This window comes from Pelodiscus sinensis, chromosome 19 (assembly GCF_052426305.1).
Source record: "Pelodiscus sinensis isolate ZL-2025 chromosome 19, ASM5242630v1, whole genome shotgun sequence".
Classification (NCBI taxonomy): Eukaryota; Metazoa; Chordata; order Testudines; family Trionychidae; genus Pelodiscus; species Pelodiscus sinensis.
This window is the reverse complement of record NC_143070.1, coordinates 14,316,985-14,335,221: the sequence shown is the minus strand read 5'-3', so window position 1 is coordinate 14,335,221 and position 18,237 is coordinate 14,316,985. Positions and strand designations below refer to the sequence as shown.

General features: G+C 56.6%; 1 protein-coding gene across 1 annotated transcript; it reads right to left on the bottom strand.

The window, feature by feature from the left end:
• Positions 1-6,778: 6,778 nt before the first annotated feature.
• On the bottom strand, positions 6,779-15,136 carry LOC142823061 (zinc finger protein RFP-like). The gene is made up of 7 exons (XM_089770601.1): positions 14,690-15,136; positions 13,019-13,114; positions 12,045-12,275; positions 11,669-11,691; positions 10,685-10,800; positions 9,058-9,105; positions 6,779-8,157 (listed from the first exon to the last, which is right to left on the bottom strand). Exons 1-7 carry the CDS (start codon positions 15,104-15,106, stop codon positions 7,640-7,642), a joined length of 1,449 nt encoding a protein of 482 aa, XP_089626727.1. The 5' UTR covers positions 15,107-15,136; the 3' UTR covers positions 6,779-7,639.
• Between the last annotated feature and the right edge of the window lie 3,101 nt (positions 15,137-18,237).

Genomic DNA, 18,237 nt, shown 5'->3' with positions numbered 1-18,237 from the left:
GAACCGAACTGCGCAAACCCCGACGTACTGGAAAAGCTCTGCTCTAGCCAGGGACAGTTACTCCGCAGCTCCCGCCCAGGGCTGCAGCCATTCACTGGCCAGTTGGCTTCCTTGCAGCACTGGCCCATGGCCTCGGCTCTGCCCTACCAGGACTGTCACCTGCTCAGCACCTTGTCCCTGCACGGCTAATAACACCTACTCCTTGTGGGGGTAGCTACTGGCAGGGCAGAGACTGATGCTGCATCTCATTTCCCATTTGTGTACAGAATAAATTTTGTTCTGTGCACCCAAGCATGTCCCGATGTGCACCACCAGCGGGGCTAATCACAGAGTTTCAGGTCAAATAGCTGAGTTGATCTTGTTTGCCAACACATGGACACCCTGGGGAGAGCACAGCAGCTTTGTATGCCCGAGTCACAGAGCCTGAGATGCCTCTGCATGGCCCGTTCTCAAGGACTTGACTCAGCAATTTCAAGTATTAAAGTACGAGATCGCTTTTTGAATTGAAGTGCAATCCAGGATCTACCTCAAATCCAAACACCCTGGCCCTGCCTCCTTTGTGCCCCTTCTCTGAAGCCCTATCCCTGCTCACTCCAGCCTCCCTCCCTTTCCCCACGCAGGGGCAGAGGGTTGGGGGGCAGGCTCTGGTTTTGGATTAAGGGATTTGAGTGTGGGGGGAGATGCTGAGCTGAGCTTGGGGCAGGAAGTTGGGGTGCCAGTGGAGGTCCTAGGGGCAGCCTCCGGAAGGGTGTTTGGATGCAGGGGTGCTTGGTGCTAGGGCAGCGTAGGGTGTAGGATTCGTGATTGGGGTAGAGCTTCAGGATGTGGGCAACTGCTGGGCACTGCTAGTGGCTCCTTGGAGGTGGTGCAGTGGGGTTAAAGCAGGCTTCTGTAGCCGGACAGAACCCCCCTTCCACATCCATCTTGCTTGCCCCTCTAAGGTGCCTCAGAGCACACTGGACACAGAGAGCAATAAAATCAGCATAGTCTTTGATGCCTTGACAGAAGGCGGGATACGCTGGCTCCTCCTGACCCTGGACAACTGTGAACATAGATAAGAGGGGCCTCAAGCCAATCGCTGACTAAGAGGCTGCAGAAACTGCCCTTGGCTAGCACCGATATTGATAGGATCACACAACCATCTTGGGAGAGGAATCTCCCGCTGAGTAAAGAATGCCCAGTACTCCTAGTTTAGTTATCTCTCTCTTACAAGTGTAAATTATGTTCACAACTCCCTTGTAAGAACTGGCCTCACAAAGAGGAACCAGCACAATTTGGCACCTTCGATAAGAAAGAGAATACGTGAGCCCACGGGTATAAAGATGGGCCCAGTAGCGCACTCACTTGGAGTACCAATCTATCAACCACCTGCTGGTAAGGTTAGGTGATTGACTCCTGAGGTCCACACGAGGACACCCAGCCTTGTCTTCGGCTTTATGAGGAATTGAGTGACCGATCCTAGCCTGACTATGCTGGAATTGAGAGACGCAGAAGGGGGTAAAAATTGTACCTGTATATGTCCTTTTGTCTTTGTGCCTGCATAGAATTAGAGCTCTATAAGTCTATGTTGTTGTTGTGGTACCATTATTTTGGTGAACTTATACAACCAGTGTGTGTGGGTTTTTTTGTAGCCATTTAAGACCTTTATTTGCTAGCAGTTAAGAAGTAGAGCAATAGCCACTGTAACCGTATGTTTATAAGTTTCTTTAGTAAACTTGTAACTGCTTAAGCACCAGCCTGACTCCTCTATTACTGTAACTCAGCCAGCACAATGAAAAGAACTTCCTGAGCTGATTTGACTGAGAAAGGGGGAAATATGCTGCAAGTGCCCCACATGCAGCTGTGGGGGAGCGTGTCACACATTTTGCAGAGTTAAATGTCTCTAGTCAGTTAATACATGAAGTCACAGTTCAAATATTTGTCTTATCTCTTGCCTTGAGTCCCTGCATTGCATTCCCGTCCTTCGAACCCCGTTACAAATAATATTTCTATTGCTCTTAGAGCTGTGCTCACTAATCACCCCCCATCTGAGGGGTATGAATGAAAGGGGTGGGGGTGCAGGGTCTCAGCGTGGGTAGGTGGGGGCCACTTTCTTTCTGTAGCTCAGGCTCCATCTACCACTGCTTTTTAAAATCTAGCTAATTTATTTTGCATTAATCACTTGAGTTAACTATGGTTAATTGAGAACCTTCATTTTCATCCCATTCTGTAAATTGAGACTGAGCCGTTTGGGACGCAGTGTGCTGCCAGCAGACAGCCCCCTGGTGGCAGGCCAGCATTACACATAGTAATGAATGAAGTGGTTACACATTGGGGTCTCGGATGGCGTAGGGAACCCACCCCCTCAGCTCTTCTCCAGGGATGCAGCCCCCCAGCCTGTGAAGCAGTAGCCAGAGCTGGAGCAGCACATGCCCGGAGGGGACGGTGCTGAGGCTGGTCACAGCGGCAGCAGCATGTGGACACTGATGTGGTGATGTCATTCTGTACAACTTAAAACCCCCCAACACTCTTCAATCACTCACAGCTTCAAATGCATTTTATATGAACCTCCTTCTGCATTTGCTTCTTTTCCTCCAAGTAAATTGACACAGTCAGACCTTGTCAATTGACCAGGTTCCATGATGAGGGCTATTAAGAATTTAGAGCTTCAGAGGGGTAGCCAAGTTAGTCTGTAAAGAAGAAAAATTTAAAAAACAACCAATGGTCTGGTAGCACTTTAGAGACAAAACATGTCGATGGGATCATGAGCATTCGTGGGCACAGCCTGCTGCTTCAGATGACTGGAGTGTGCGCTGTGCCCATGAAAGCTCCTGATCCCATTTCCATATTTTGTTAGTTTTTAAAGTGCTACCAGACTATTTGTTGTTGGTTTTTTTTAAAGAATTTAGAGGGAATTGTATTAGTTTCATAGTTGCACTCCAATTTCTGCTGCAAAAGGGAAAAGATTCAATGCAGAAATGGCCTGTGGAAAACTATGTATTTAATCCATATGTGGTGTATTATACAGGCAGTCCCCGGGTTACATGGATCCGACTTACATCAGATCCCTACTTACAAACGGGGTGAGGCAACCCCGTACTAGCTGCTTCCCCCCAGCAGACCAGGGAGACGCGGAGCGGCTTTTCTCAGCAGACACCTCAGCTTGAGAATAAAAGACTGAGGGAAGTGAGGTGTGGGAGAATAAAACTGAGCTCTGGAGAAATGTTTGGCTAGAGTTTCCCCTACAATATGTACCAGTTCCGACTTACATACAAATTCAACTTAAGAACAAACCTACAGTCCCTATCTTGTACGTAACCCGGGGACTGCCTGTACCTAAGACATAGTATAGAGAAAACCCTTCTTTCAAAATAACCCTTACTCCTTATGAAATGAGGTTTAAGGATTATTTCAGAAGAAGGGTTTTCTCTCGAAATAACCGCATCTACACAGCGTTTTTTATTTTCAAATAAGGTATTCCTCCTGGAAAGAGGTTTAACAGCTAATATGAGTTAAGGGCTTTACTTCGAATTCCCGTTTCACTACCGCGTGTACAGCCCCCAGCTCACACCCCTCCAGACAGGCCCTGAGACAGCTCCAGAAGCCCCTCAGCCTGGTCCATATCACCCAGTGACCCCCTCAGCCTCACAGCCACTGCCTAACGGCTGCTCAGGACCCACAGAAACCGCATCCCGCTCCCAACGCCTCCACAGCTGGGCCAGGAGCTGGGGGTGTCCAGGGACGAGGGTCTCTGGGCAGGGTCTGCCGGCAGCGCTGGAAGAAGGACACGTGCCGCCCCTTCTGGGAATCCAGCTGCTGCTCAACCCCAGAGCCCGGATCCTTCTCTGCCATCTGAGCACCCCCCTTGGGCACTAACCTGCCCCCCTCAGCCATTACCCACCCCCCCACCTCCAGCCGCTGAACCCCCAACCTCCACCATAACCTGCCTAGACTCTAACCCCCTACATCAGCCACTAGCCCTCCTGGCCTCTAACCCTCCCCCCCCCCCCCCCCCCCCCGCAGCCATTGACCCCTCCAGCCACTAACTCCCACCTAGATCAACCATTAACCATCCTAGTCACTAACCCCCTGCCCACCTCGGCCATTAACCCCCCTGGCCACTAACCCCCACATCAGACAATAACCTCTCTGACCCCTAGATCACCCCATCAGCCAATAAATGCCCTGGCCACTAACCCCCCCTCCCCCCACCTCAGCCCTTGACTCTCCTGGCCACTAATCCCCACCTAGCTCATCCATTGACCGTCCCAGACACTAACCCCCCACCTCAGCCATGAACCCTCCTGGCATGTATCCCCCTTTCCCAGCTATTAACCCCCCTGGCCACAAACCCCCTCCCCAGCCATCAACCGCCCCAGCCACTAACCCCCTCCCCTCTAGTCCCCCACCTCAACTATTAACCCCACAGCCACTAACTCCCCCACCTCAGCCACTACCCCCACCCCGGCCTGTAACCCCCTCAGCTCAGACATTATCCTCTCCACCTGGCAGCTAACCCCCATGGTGTGTAACTCCCGCCCTCCAGACATTAACCCCTCTGGCCACTAAACCTCCCCAGCCATTAATTGCCCCAGCCACTGACCCCCTCACCTCAGCCACTTACCTCTCTTGGGACTAAACCCCCACCTGAGCCATTAATCCTTCTAGCCTGTAACCCCCTTCCTCAGCCTTTCACTCCCCTGGCTATTAACCGCCCCAGCCACTAACCCCCCCACCTCAGCCATGAACCCCCCTGGCCACTAACCCCCCCTCCACCTCAGCACTAATCCCTCCCCCTCAGCCATTAACCCCCTGGCCATGAAACCCCCACAACAGCTATTAACCCCTCCGACCCCTAGCTCTCCCCGTCCCCCTCCCTGTCAGCCAATAAATGCCCCAGACACCAATCCCCCACCCACCGCAGCCACTAACCACTGCGAACTGCCCACCTCCTCTATTAGTGCCCCCACTGCTAATTCCCCCTGCTCAGTTATCAACCCTCCCAGCACTCAACCCCCCTCCCCCCATGCCTAGTGCCATGTGTGGGGCAGTGACTCAGGCCAGAGGCTGCTCTCAGCACCCGGGCAGGAGGTTGGGGACTCCCAGCCTGCTCTGCCTCGGACATGGATGAGGAAGGGAGGGGCAGGAAGAGGAGGGACAAGAGCTCCTGCCCACCCCCCTTCCCTCCACTTTTGGGAAGGCGGCAGAGCCCTTGGTGAAGTCCTTGGTGTTCCTGTGAGGCAGATCGTTCCTCCTCCCGACTCCCCTCCCTAAGGATGCCCTGAGCCGTAGCTGTAGATCTCTTTCTGGCGCTCTCCGTGCCAATCAAACGGGTCTGGTCCATGGCTTCCCCTACAGCTGGATTGGCAGAAGTTTGTAGCTTACGTCACAAAACAGAAACCCACTCTGTATTTTAGAGAGTTTGCATGTCTGTCTGTCTGTCTCTCTGTCTGTCTCTTTCTGAATCTGTTTGTTCAAGAACTCCTCCTCAATGGTAAGAGCCAGGCCCACCAAATGCAGAATACACCTTCCTCTGATCCTACCTTAGAGCAAGGTCAGAGTTTGGTTGTGCCAGGACAATGGGATGTGTGTGGAATGTGACTGTTTCTCATCAGATGCAAAGGGATGGGTGTGATGGCAGGGACAGATCTACCCCAGAATGAATACAGGGGGGTGAGCAAATGTCCCAGCTCTGGGTCAGAAAAGGGCAACAATAATGATTTGGGGTTTGGAACAGGTCCCATAAGAAGAGAGGTGAAAAAGACTGGGAGTTTTCAGCATAGGAAAGAGATGAAGGGGGGATAGGATAGAGGTCGGTAAAATCGTGACTAGTGTGGAAAAAGTGAATAAGGAAAAGTTATTTACTTGTTCCCATAACCTAAGACCACGGAGTCACCAAATCAAATGAATAGGTCGCAGGTTTAAGACAAACAAAAGGAAGCTTTTCTTGACACAGCGCACAGTCAACCTGTGGAACTCCCTGCCAGAGGATGTTGTGAAGACCAGCACTTTAAGGGTACGTACATGCTGCAACTTTATTTCAAGATAACTTAGTCCGCATCTACACAGCAGGTAGTTATTTTGAAATTGGGTCAAAATATTGCCAAGCTGGAGGACTTCTTACTCCGACTCCTGTAACCCTCATTGTACGAGGAATAAGGGAAGTCGAAGGAAGAGAGCTCTATTTCAAAATAAGTGCTGTGTAGATGCTCCCAATTTCAAAATAAGATACGCAATTGACGTAGCTCACTTTCTGTAACTTATGTTGAGTTGAGCCCTGCAGTGGAGATGCAACTTTAAGGGGTTTAAGTAAGAGCTGGATAAGTTCATGGAGGTTTGGTTCTTCACTACTTATTAGCCAGGATGGGCAGGGATGGGGACCCTGGACTCTGTTTGCCAGGGGCTGGAAATGGGCTACAAAGGAGGGATCATGTGATTATTCCCTGTTCTGTTCACTCCCTCTAGGGCACCTGGCACTGGCCACTGTGGGCCGACAGGACACTGGGCTGGATGGACCTTTGGTCTGACTCCATATGGCCGCTCTTATGTCCTTAAGGAGCCCCCGTCCTGCTGCACCCCAAGTGTGTCTGCACTGACACAGACGTAGCAGCGCAGGGTCCCGGGTACCTGCCTCCAGTCGTGAATCTGAGTCCTGCTTCTGTTCAGTAGAATAATCTGAACGACAAACACCCCTCCCCCCACAAAAACTACGCCCTAGAGACAGCAAACCCCCCCCCCCACCCCCCTTATGGCAACAATCCATTTCCTAGAGGGGGGAACACACCAGAGAGCAACCGGACAGGGGCAGATGGAAACATTTTATTAAAGCGAATGATTCACACACAGTTCCCCCCCCCCCCCACACGTTACACAGGGGCTGGGCAGGGAGGGGTCCCTGGCCTCTGTGTGTCGGGGGCTGGGAATGGGCAACAGGGGAGGGGTCACTGGATGTTCCCTGTTCTGTTCCCTCCCTCCGGGGCACCTGGCACTGGCCACTGGGGGCCGACAGGACACTGGGCTGGACGGGCCTTTGGTCTGACCCAGTGTGGCTGCTCTGATGTTCCCTGGTGAGCGCCCCCCATAGACTAGCTCAGGCAGCTCCCTGCCGGGCCTCCTGGCTTGTCCCAGACACTCCCATCTCCCGTCACTCAGGCTGAGGGCTCGCAGCGTCGTGCCAGGGATTTTCTGGGCAGCTACAATCCCAGGCAGCCCCGTTCAGCGTTGCAATAGCCCAGCCCCCGCCTGGAGCTCGCTCCTTGTCTCCAGCTCTGCCGGGGAGAGCAACGTTCCCAGCAGGCAGCAGCTTCAGGTGCCGGGGCCGGCTGCTTTCCTGAGTCCAGCTGGACCCCAGAGCCCCTAATCCGGGGGGATAGTGAGGGGCAGAGCCGTTGGGTTGGTCAATTTGTGTGAGCTGATCTGAACTCTGCCTGTCCCCAGCCCGGCTGTTAGCTCTCCCCGTGCCCAGCCCCCAGCTCTGCCCTTCAGGGCCTGTCTGCTGTCTGGGGCTGCAGTAGGGTCCTTCCACCTCCCTTAAGGGGAGCTGCAGGGAGGGAGGGAGAGGAGGTTTCAGAAGCCATAGAGAGGAGGAGCCAGGGGCGGGGTACAGGGGAGTCCTCCAGGGTCACACAGACTGGCGGGTGTGAGGCCAGAGAGGCTGTTGTCAGGGAGACAGTCGGAGCTCAGTGTCTGTGTCCCCCACCCAGATCCAGGGTCGGATTCTCTCCCCAGGGAGGGAGCCCGGCGGGAAAGTGAAGATCAGGGCCTCGGTATCAGCATCGATAAATGTCACCTGCCCCCGGTCACAGTCCAGATAAACCTGGATCCTGCTGGGGGGGCTCAGGGGCAGAGGGGTGTGAGGGTCAGTGAGAGCCTGGAAGGGTTGCCCCCACCACCACCGCCCCACAGCCCAGATCCCATTCTCGGTGCTCAGGCTGATCTCTCCCTTCCTGCTCACAGACTCTCTGGCCACCCCCACAGCCCATCGCCCATCCCCACCCTCCACCTCCCAGTAATGTCTCCCCGAGGTGAAGCCCTCACTGCCCAGCACACAGGGCACATAGTCAAATCTCTCCAGGGTGTCGGGCCGTGGCTGCCATGTCCATGTCCATCTCACACGTTTCCCATCCCCCAACAGGACGAACCAGGGATATGCGGTGTCTGGATCCAGAGTCACATTGGCTGGGGGAGAATCAGAGCGTGAGAGGCAGAGCTCGGCCCTGGGGGGGTCGAAGGCGTCAGGGACAGAATCTGTCCCAGCTGGGCAGTGACTCAGGGACTCTCCTGCCTCCTGGGGCACCCGGCTCTGAGTGGGGAGCAGCCTTGAGGTCTCGGCCCAGCCCAAGGGGCAGCTCACTCCTCTGGCAGGGAGGGGCCGTGGCAGAGAGAAGGGATCAGAGGGGCCCTGACACTGGGAATCTGCCCCCCTCTCCCTGGGCCGGGGACAAGCGACTCCGGGCCGGGGACCCCAGAGGGACGAGATGGAAACTGCCTGGTCAGGGCTGGCTGAAACCAGGCCCTGCGCTCGGCTGGGCCCCTCCCCATTGAAATGTCCCTGGGTCCCAGCTGCTTCTGGGCAGGGTTTGTGATTCCCCCTGGGACATGTCTCCCGCGAACGGCCCGTCTGGGATCGACTCCTTTCCCGCCACACTGGGGCTCTGGGCTGAGCTCCGACCTGCCCCACACCAGGCTGCTCAGCCTCCGCCTGGCGGCAGCAGAGACTTCACCGACTCCCCTTCTGTCCCTCTCGGGGCCGAGCAGGATGCCCTTGGGGCTGCACACTCAGGCAGGGAGCCGGGTGCTGGAGGCGCTGGGGGCTCTGGGGAGCCCTGGGGATGAGGGTTTGGGATGCAAAGGGGGCTCCAGTTTTGGGGAGGGACTCTGGACCGGAGGGTGGGCTGTAGCTGTGGGCTTTGGGGGGTGCTTGGGATGAGGAATTGGGTGCAGGAGGTGCCCCTGGCCTGGAGGAAAGCCAGGGTTTGGGGAGGGGGGTAGTTTGGCTGCGGCTTGCCTGGTGCCTGCCTGTGTTAGGGCACCGCACTGCGCCCAGGCCTGGCTCTGAGGGGGCTCGAGGCAGCTCACCTGGTCTGTGCACTCCTAGGGATGCCTCCAGTGCAGCCGGCAGAGTGCCTGGAGGGGGAAGGATAGAAGAGGTGAGATTTCAGGTTTGCAGAGTGAAATCCCTTCCGCCACCCTCTTCAGCCCCACCCCTCTCAGGGACACGCCTCTGTCCCTCCTTCCCCCACCCCTCCAACCCCGCCCCTCCCCACCCCTCTCAGGGACACGCCTCTGTCCCTCCTTCCCCCACCCCTCAGGGACAGGCCTTGGGCCTGCAGCTGCTGGGAGGAGGCACCAGAGGCCCCTGTGCTGGAGGGACCCCTTGCCGTGGGGGAGGCTTTCTCCTTCCCTGCAGCCCCTTGGCCCAGACGGGCGGCCAGGCGGGACCAGAGCTCAGGGTGGGGCTGGGCCCAGCTCGAACAAACGGCCTGTGACTGAGGGTTCAGAGGTCGGGTGCTGCCCTTTGGCCCAGGGCCTGGCTCTCAGCAGGGATGTGCCCGGTTAAGGGGCTAACCAGGAGGCAGCACCCTGGCTGGGCCGTGCTCCCTGGGCTGGCTCACCAGGACCCGGTGGGGCTGGAGAGGCTCCGCGCCGGCCACGGGCAGGGGGCTGCTCCTGGGCCCGCGGGGGACGGGGCTCTCCAGTGGGAGCAGGAAGTCGGCAGCAGCCCCCGCCCAGGGCTGGTGGTGAGAGCCCCGCAGGTCGGGGGCTGCTCCAGGGGGGAGGGACCGTCACCAGCCAGACCTGCTCAGTCGGATAATGGGTTAGACACAAGGTTTGCATCCCTGGTTCTCGGGGGGCTGGGCCCCTGCAGCTCCCACGGACCCCACCTGTGGCTGGGGGCTGCACTGCCCTGGGGCCCCCGCCCTGCAGCCCTCGGGCTGGGAGAGATGCAGGAGCCCAAGCGAAGGGATTTGAGTAAATCTGAGCCTGAGTGTTGTGACCTTCGGTGAGACGGGAATTGATTTGAGCCGCCCTTACGCCCGGGCCCTGCCCCGTCTCCGCTGTGTCTGCTTGGCACTAGCCAGTACGGGAAGGGCTGAGAACTGGCACCAGGGGCCTTTTTTATTCATGAGTCTGGAAAAACTGAGACTGAGAATTTACACTGACTGATTGGCGAGCCGTGTGCTGGCCATAAGGGAAATGTTTCCTTCAGTAACCTTGGTCTTAAAGGGCAGGTCTCCCTCTTTCGAGAGAGGGATGCAGATGCAGACATTCCAAATTGCAAATGATGCCAGGATTTAAATATCCTGTGCTTCATTTACATAAACATGTCCGGCCGCTATTTCGAAATAACAGGCGCTGTCTTGACGCAGTTATTTCGAGAGCAAACCCTTCTTTCGAAATAACCCTACTTCTCACAAAATGAGACAAAGGTGACTGGAGCAGAGCTAATTGGTGTTCAGTCTGCCTGTGCGTAACATGTCAGACATCGTACAGGGCAGTCAGAGTCACAGGAGAAATGCATCATGACACACCTATGCCCCAGGAGAAGGGAACGGGGCAGAATTTGTTTCTCTCTCTGGCGTTTCTCACTCTCACAGGCAGTGTCATTGCAAAGCTTCTGAACACAGAAGGGTTAAATTAACGAACCTGAGTGTCCTGCACCCCCAGTCTGTGCCATGCACCCTGTTCGGTCCCCCCAAGGTACCTCTGAACTCCCCCAGTGTTTTCGACAGCACAGTAGTTTGCTGGGAGAATTCACGGACTCGCTCTTCCAATTCAGGAGCCATCTCCTCTGGCTGCTGGGCCCGCCCCTCCTCACACCTGGAGAGAAACAATGTCCCATGGTGACCCTGCACTGAGTGACTCAGTTCTTACCCTCTGGCCAGCGAGTCGCTGCCCTGATGGGCCGGGAGTTAGAATTTCCCTAGTTCTCCCAGCCTGAGAGTAGGGGCAGCGCAGCCCTCGGCCGGACGACCTTCCCCACAGGGACTCAGGAATGTTCCTCATGTCTGGCCTGAGGAGACCAGCTCTGGGGACAAAGGGGAACTGAGTCACGGCTAATTCACTCCTGGGCCTCCAGGCGCTGAGGGACCGGAGGTCCCCGGGGGAAGGGATGTAGAATCTGCCAGCTGGGGACGAGACTGAGACACCAGCTCCCCCTCCCCAGCTCATCCCACACAGCTCTCCAAACAGTAACACAGAGGAGGCGGGGCCAGGGTGGGTTTGAGGTCGATCTTGGATTGCACTTCAATTCAAAAAGTGACCTTGTGCTTAAAAAGGTCAGAGACCCCTGGACTAGACTGAGACACCAGCTCCCCCTCCCCGGTTCATCCCACACAGGTCTCCAAACAGCCCTTGGGCGGGACGGACCCTGGGTCCCTGCTGCCCTGGGCTGAATGGTGCCCAGCGCCCAGCAGGGACAGGCCCACGTCCCACCCCTCAGTCCTGGGGCAGCCAGTCCCCAGGGAGGTGACATGGGTAGAATATACCACAGGCCAGTCTGCGCCTTTCCCTGGGGAGTTGCAGAGTCGTCTCTAAAGGGGCGAGGGCCTCAGGGTTAAATGGGTCAGAGATTTGAATCCCAAATGTGACCTTCCCGCACGTTCTGCTGTGGAGCCCTGGGGAGAGGCAGCGACAACTTCACTGCCCAGTGTTTCCCCTGCGCTGTGAGGGGGTGAGAGCCACTGACCTGCTCAAGGTGCTTCTGATGTCCTGGGGGAGGCGGGGGGGGGGGGGGGAGAGAGAGAGAGAGAGAGAGAGAGAGAGAGAGAGAGAGAGCGTTTCAGTTCCACCTGACACACACTGTGAATTCCAAGGGAGGGATTTGGCGAGCGAGGGGAGCGAGGGGAACTAGGCTTTGCCTGGCCCCAGGGCCATGGATCCCTGAGCAAATGGGGCTTCCCCTTCTCTAGTCTCTCTGTGCCTGTGGGTCTGCATAAAACAACAATTCCCATGCCAGGAGGGCGCACACGGAGCTGCCCTGTGACCTCTGACTCCTGTGCCCACCTGTTAGGGGCTGTCCTGTCTCTGTGGTGGGATCCGGGGAATTTCCCCCTCAGTCTCACCTGCAGGAATTCACTCGCTGGCTTCTGACACTTCCCCTCCAGCTCCCGGATCCGCTCTCTGAGATGGGAAATCTGCACCGAGAGTTTGGTGACAGTCTCAGTCTGTGCCTTCACGATCATCTTGTCCAGCTTCTTCAGCTGGGCCAGCAGGAGTCGCTCTTGTTCCTCCAGGAACTGCCGCAGCTGCTGAAATTCGGCCACAATCTTCTGCCGCTCGGCTTGTGTCTGTTTCTGGAAGAAGAACCAAAGGAAGAACATCACCACCACCACTAGGGGGACATGGATAGAGCCTGGGGCGCTTCAAGGAGCACGGCGTGTGCAGGGGGAGAATCTCTTTGCAAATTCTAAGTCATCGGACAGTGAACAGTCTCCTGTGGTTACTAGAGAGAGAATTTTCTCACGTCTTCCTGTTTGGCCCCAGAATCTCATGAAGCACGTTTCTGTGTCTGACATGCTTTGGATCGTGAGTAGCTGATGGTCCCAGCAATGCTGATCCAAAGCAGCAGGGAGCAGGACTCCACACTAGCCATTGGTGACATTTTCCTCGTTACATTTTTTTCCTGGGAAAATGAAGATTTGTCACCAAAGAAACATTTCGGCTGCGTCTAGACTGGCATGATTTTGTGCAAATACTTTTAACAGAAAAGTTTTTCCGTTAAAAGTATTTGCGCAAGAGAGTATCTATACTGGCATGTGCTTTTGTGCAAAAGCATCTGTGCCAGTGTAGATGCTCTCTTGCGCAAGAAAACTCCAATGGCCATTTTAGCCATTGGGCTTTCTTGCTCAAGAAATTAACGTGGCTGTCTACACTGGCCCTCTTGCACAAGAATTGTGATTTCTGGGTTCATTCCCCAGCTGATCAAGAGAAACTGTAATCCAGTCCCTAGATTGTCCTGGCCGCTCCTTAGCGTCTGATTCCGGATCAGCTCCCTCCGGCTTGCTCCAACGGCAGGGTAATAACGCCGGGCACCTACCAGATACTCCTGGCTGGTCTCCTCCCTGCTCACTTTCAGTCCCAGCAGCTTTTCTCGCTCGGCTCTCAGAGTCTTCAGCTGGGCCTGGAGCCTTTCCTGGAGACACAGAAACATTTCATCTGACTAAGCAAAACATCAAATGTGAGATTTGCTAATCATTTAAAAATAGATCATTTTCAGTTCAACCCATTTCTGTAATGTCCTGCCCGCAAACATTTTTAATTTTGTTTCTGCTTGTTATTTTCAGGACTATAGGGAGGGGAGCTGGCCCAGCTCAACCACGCACTGTACTCACGACTGCAGGGCCCGGCAGGTTTATGGGATCAGAGACAGAGTCACAGTAATAGACACTGGGAGTGTTTTCAGAGGGTTTGAAATTGTCGGACCTTGTTACCGTAGGGAGCTGGGGTCACATACTCCGAGGCTGCATGTGCAGAGGTGGGGGGAGATTGCAGGGGAGGAAGCTGGAGGAGAGGAGGGACACCACGAGCATCAGGGACCTCCAGAGAGGCCAGGGCGCATAGGGGGAGGGGGAGAGGAGCAGAGAGGAGAGACACAGCCAGGCAGGTGCAGGGTGAAAATCTGGCCAAGCAGCCACCCGTGATGACCTAGCTCTGGCGATTGCAGGTGTTTGCAAACACTCCTCAGTGCCCCTCCCCTGTTCCCAACCTGACTTGTTCTTTACCCACCTGCTGCGGGTCATGTGCATGAGGCTGTGGCTGGGGCTAGGAGCTCTCTCTGGCTGGCTTGTCCAATGGGTGCCCCAATCACTCCCTGGGCCCGGAGAGGCTGGTGCTATAGACACCAGTGCATTCTACTAACTACCAATTATTGCCATTGCCATTAACGTCAGCATGGACACGTGGGGGGCACAAGGTTCCCCCACTGAATCTGCAGAGATAAATCCCAACGAGGAATCTGCAGGAGTGGAGCTCTCCCTGTGGCTCAGGAGAGGCGGGTGGGGACGAGACTGGGCACAGGCTGGCTAGCCCTTTCAAGGGAGTAGCTCTCAGCAGGGTCCCTGTAAGCCGGGCGCTTTGGCAGCCACCCAGGAGAGATTCCAGTGCTGTCCAGCTGATTAGCAGAACGCCCAGTTGCCCACAGCTGGCAGCAGGTATTTCTATGGGTGGTGCACAGCCACACATGCCTTGGCACACCAAACAAAATTTATTCCACACACAGATGGAAAATTTAGAAGGAACATTGGTTGTGAGCCCTGCCTGAGACACAGTCAATTCTCCTCCCCAGGAAGGGACAATGAAGGGCAGGGTGAAGGGTCGTGGGATCCAACCCGGCCTGGAGTAGGTAAAACAGAGGCCCAGGGAAAGCCACAGGGAGGAGGCCCCTGGAGCAGGCAGAGGAGACCCTGGATCTTGCTCAGGATGATAAGGTCAAACTCCAGACTCAAAGTCCTGAGAGTCCCGGCTGGGAGAGCAGGGCTGTTACTGGCCACACAAAATGCCACCGTCAGTCTTTTTTGGAAAACTGAGGCAGGGCTACCCCATGCCACGAGGGGCACTCGGGCGTCAATGACCCTGCTGCGGTGCCCTATCACCAGGCCGTCCCTGCTGCCTGCAGTCCCACCCCTGATCCTATCGGCTAGATTCCCAGAGTGGGAGCTGCTCCTCCTCAGTCCCAGGAAGGCAGGGATCACAGTTGGCATTTCCCTACCTGGAATTCTTCGGCAGCTTCCTCGGCAGGAATCACGGTGTGACCTCGGTGCCCCTTGGATCTGTCGCACACCACACAGATGGGGATTTCATCCTCTCTGCAGAAGAGCTTGAGAGGCTCCTGGTGTTTCTCACACAGTCTCTCTGGGGCTGGTTCCCTCCCTGCCTGCAACTGGAGTTCTCTGGCTGCATCCACAAAACTCCTCAGCTGCCTGTTTGGCCTGAGGTTCCCCTGGGGAAAGGCCCGTCTGCACTGGGGGCAGGAGACATCTGCAGTGAGCCCCCCCCAGCACTGGGTGATGCAGGCTCGGCAGAAGCTGTGATCACAGTCGAGAGACACCGGATCGTCAAAATACTCCAGGCAAATGGGACAGGTCAGTTCATTCTGGAGCTTCTTTCCTGTAGTCGCAGCAGCCATGGCTTCTCCTGCAGAAACCAGAGAGTTTAGTTTCACTTTTGTCTGCTGGGAAATGGGCAGGTTGCAATTTAGATCAGTCAGTGCCACCTGTCTGGGCATGTTCTCCTGCTCTTTTCTTTTTCAGACTCTATGGAGCCTTTACATAAAGTGTGATGAGTCCAGACTGACAGTGATTCCTCCAAAATATCTGCCAGGCCCCAAACTTGGGCCTAAGCACTCAGGGTGCATCTACACTGCCTGCTTATTTCGGAATAAGCTGGTCTGGAAGATACTTCCGAAATAAGAGCATCCCCTCTACAGGGAAGCCTCAAAATGAATCCGAGACAGGCTCCCCTAATGGGGATGTGCTACCTCAATGTAGAGCCCCAGGGAGCACTGGGGAGTAATGGTTTTGAATGGCCCTGAGGGGCAGCTATTTTGAAATAGCAGCAGTGGAGCGTCCACATGACCAGCATTTGGAAATGGATCTTTCGGAAGAGGCATTAGTTAGTGTGGAATGAGGGTTACAGAAGCTGGAATGATGCTTTCGACTTTATTTCCCAATAGAGGAATTGCTGTGTGGACACTCGCATTGTTGTGTCGGAATAACGGGGCAGAGCAGACGTAACCTAAGTGAGAAAGGAGTAACAAGCGACTAGGGGGTTCACTGCCCGACATGGGGATGGGATGGAGCAGCCGGGGAAGGAGGGCGACAGTCTCAGCTACTGACTAATTGCCTCTCCCCACCTGGCCATTAGGCTCCTTATGCCCCAGGTCTCTCTGGTGCCCATGTAACCCACCGGTGGGGGTGTAGCTGATGCTGTTCTCAAGGGGTGAACACTGAGCACCGAGGGTGGGACGCTCGCCTGTGCTGTGAGGGGTGGGGGTTCTGGTTCCATCCTGGGGGTGCCGGCCCAGAGACCAGCTGTCACCCTTGTGCTTTGCCCCAGTGGCAATGCCTCTCTTCCCTGCAGTCTCCCCAGCTCTCCTAGCGGGGGGGAGGGGAGCTGGTTCTGGGCTCCGGCGCTGTGTGGGGCAGAGGCTAACCACAGTTTCCAGGCCCCAGAGCTCTCAGGCCACTTTCCCAGCCTGGCTGCAGGGGGATCTGGGGCCAGTCAGAGGGGGCCTGGGAGAGTCTGGGGAGCAGCCCCCTTGGACCAGCCCTGGAATCCAGCTGTGGGGAGAAAAAGCAGCAAAGAGGCAGCTGGACCCTCTTCCCGCCGGGTTCTCACTGCCCCTCCTCTTCCCGCCCCCCCGCAGCCGCAGCCCGTCGGCCACCGGCACAGCCCAGGCAGGGAGGCAGGAAAGGGGCCAAGTAGCGAGTCAGGCTGAGGGGGCCAGGCCAAGCTCCTCCTGCCTTGCAGGGGCCCTGCCAACAGCTTCTCTCTTGTGCGCTGCTGCTGAGGAAACCGCCCTGGGAGAGACGCGCAGGCCCTGGGGCCAGGGGGCAGCCGCTGAGGTAGAGGAGTTGGGAGAGCACGAGGTCCCTGGTCCAGTCCCTGGCTTGGGCAGACGCCTCTGTCCCTGGGGCTGAGCCCTTGGTTGGCTCCTCCATGGAGAGCGCAGCTGGGCCTCCTGGAAGGGCCTTGTGTGCCCTGCTGTCCACCTAGGGGCCTGCCAGCCCTGCCTCTCCGCCCCCGTCTGCCTAGGTCCCAGCCCTGCTTCTCCGCCCCTGTCTGCCTAGGTCCCAGCCCTGCTTCTCCGCCCCTGTCTGCCTAGGTCCCAGCCCTGCTTCTCCGCTCCTGTCTGCCTAGGTGCCAGCCCTGCCTCTCCGCCCCTGTCTGCCTAGGTGCCAGCCCTGCCTCTCTACCTCTGCTCTGCCTCAGTCAGGGCAGGAAAGAGAAGCTCCCCTTCGAGCTGCAGACAAACCAGCCCCCTAGCCATAGGTGTGAATAGGGGTGTACCGGGTGTGCCCAGGCACATCCTAATGTCTCGGAAAAAAGCAGCTTTGCGTTTTAATTTAACGCATGAAATGCTCTTTTAGTTTGAAAGTACGAATTGCGCACTATAGATGCTGTAGAAATGGATGGAAAGCCCGTGTTTGCTCGCAGCCTGTCCTTTAGGATTGAGTATGCAATAAATGTTCGCCTTTCAAAAAAATAAAAAATCAAATTCCCTGGGTGCACAGCCAAGTGCAATGTGCTGCGCACGCCTATGCCCCTAGGGAATCACTTGGTCGTGTGCCGGGCCCAGCCCTCCCCTCTGCCTGCTGAGCTATCAAAAGGCTGCAGCTTTGTCCAGCTTGGCCCATCTGCAAGAGACTCCCAAGTGGGTGGCATCCCGGGGAGGAACTCACCAGTGTAGCGGGTTCTCCTCTGTGCTTCACATGCAAAGGCCCCTGGGGGAACTAGGGTTGCCAGGTGTCCGGTATTCAACCAGACAGGCCGGTTTGGGCCGACTGTCTGGTAACAAAATCCAGAAAATACCGGACATGTGCAGCCTGGCGGGGGCGGGGCAGTGGCTGGGAGGGGGGCGCGATTGGTGCTGGGAGCCTCTGGTTGTGTGTGACGCCTTGGGGCAGAGGGGAAGCCCCGTCCATGTCCCTGAGCGCGGGTCAAGTGTGTTGTGGAGCCACAGCCGGACTTGCTCGCACTTCGCCGGGACCGTGCGTGGGACAGGCAGCACCCTGGGATCTTCACGTGCCCGGGTCAGTCCTGCTCCCTGCCGGACGATTCACTCCCCCCGCCCCCACTCCCGCTGACACCCTCCCAGCTGGCCGGTTCTCCCCCACTTCTTGTCCCAATTTTCCCCCGCCCGATCTCCCCCGTCCAGATCTGCTGCAGCCAATACCCGCACCCCCCTTTCAGCCCTGCTTCCCACCAGCCAGTTCCCCTGCCCAATCTCCCGATCTCACCCGGCCAGCCCCACTGCCCCCGATGACCACCTAACTCCTCCGGCCAGCCCCGCTGCCCCCTACCCGCCTCCCCCTTCCAGCCCTGCTTCCCACCAGCTGGTTCCCCTGCCCAATCTCCCGATCTCACCCGGCCAGCCCTACTGCCCCCGATGACCACCTAACTCCTCCGGCCAGCCCCGCTGCCCCCTACCCGCCTCCCCCTTCCAGCCCTGCTTCCCACCAGCTGGTTCCCCTGCCCAATCTCCTGATCTCCCCTGGCCAGCCCCAATGACCCCCTAACTCCTCCAGCCAGCCCAAC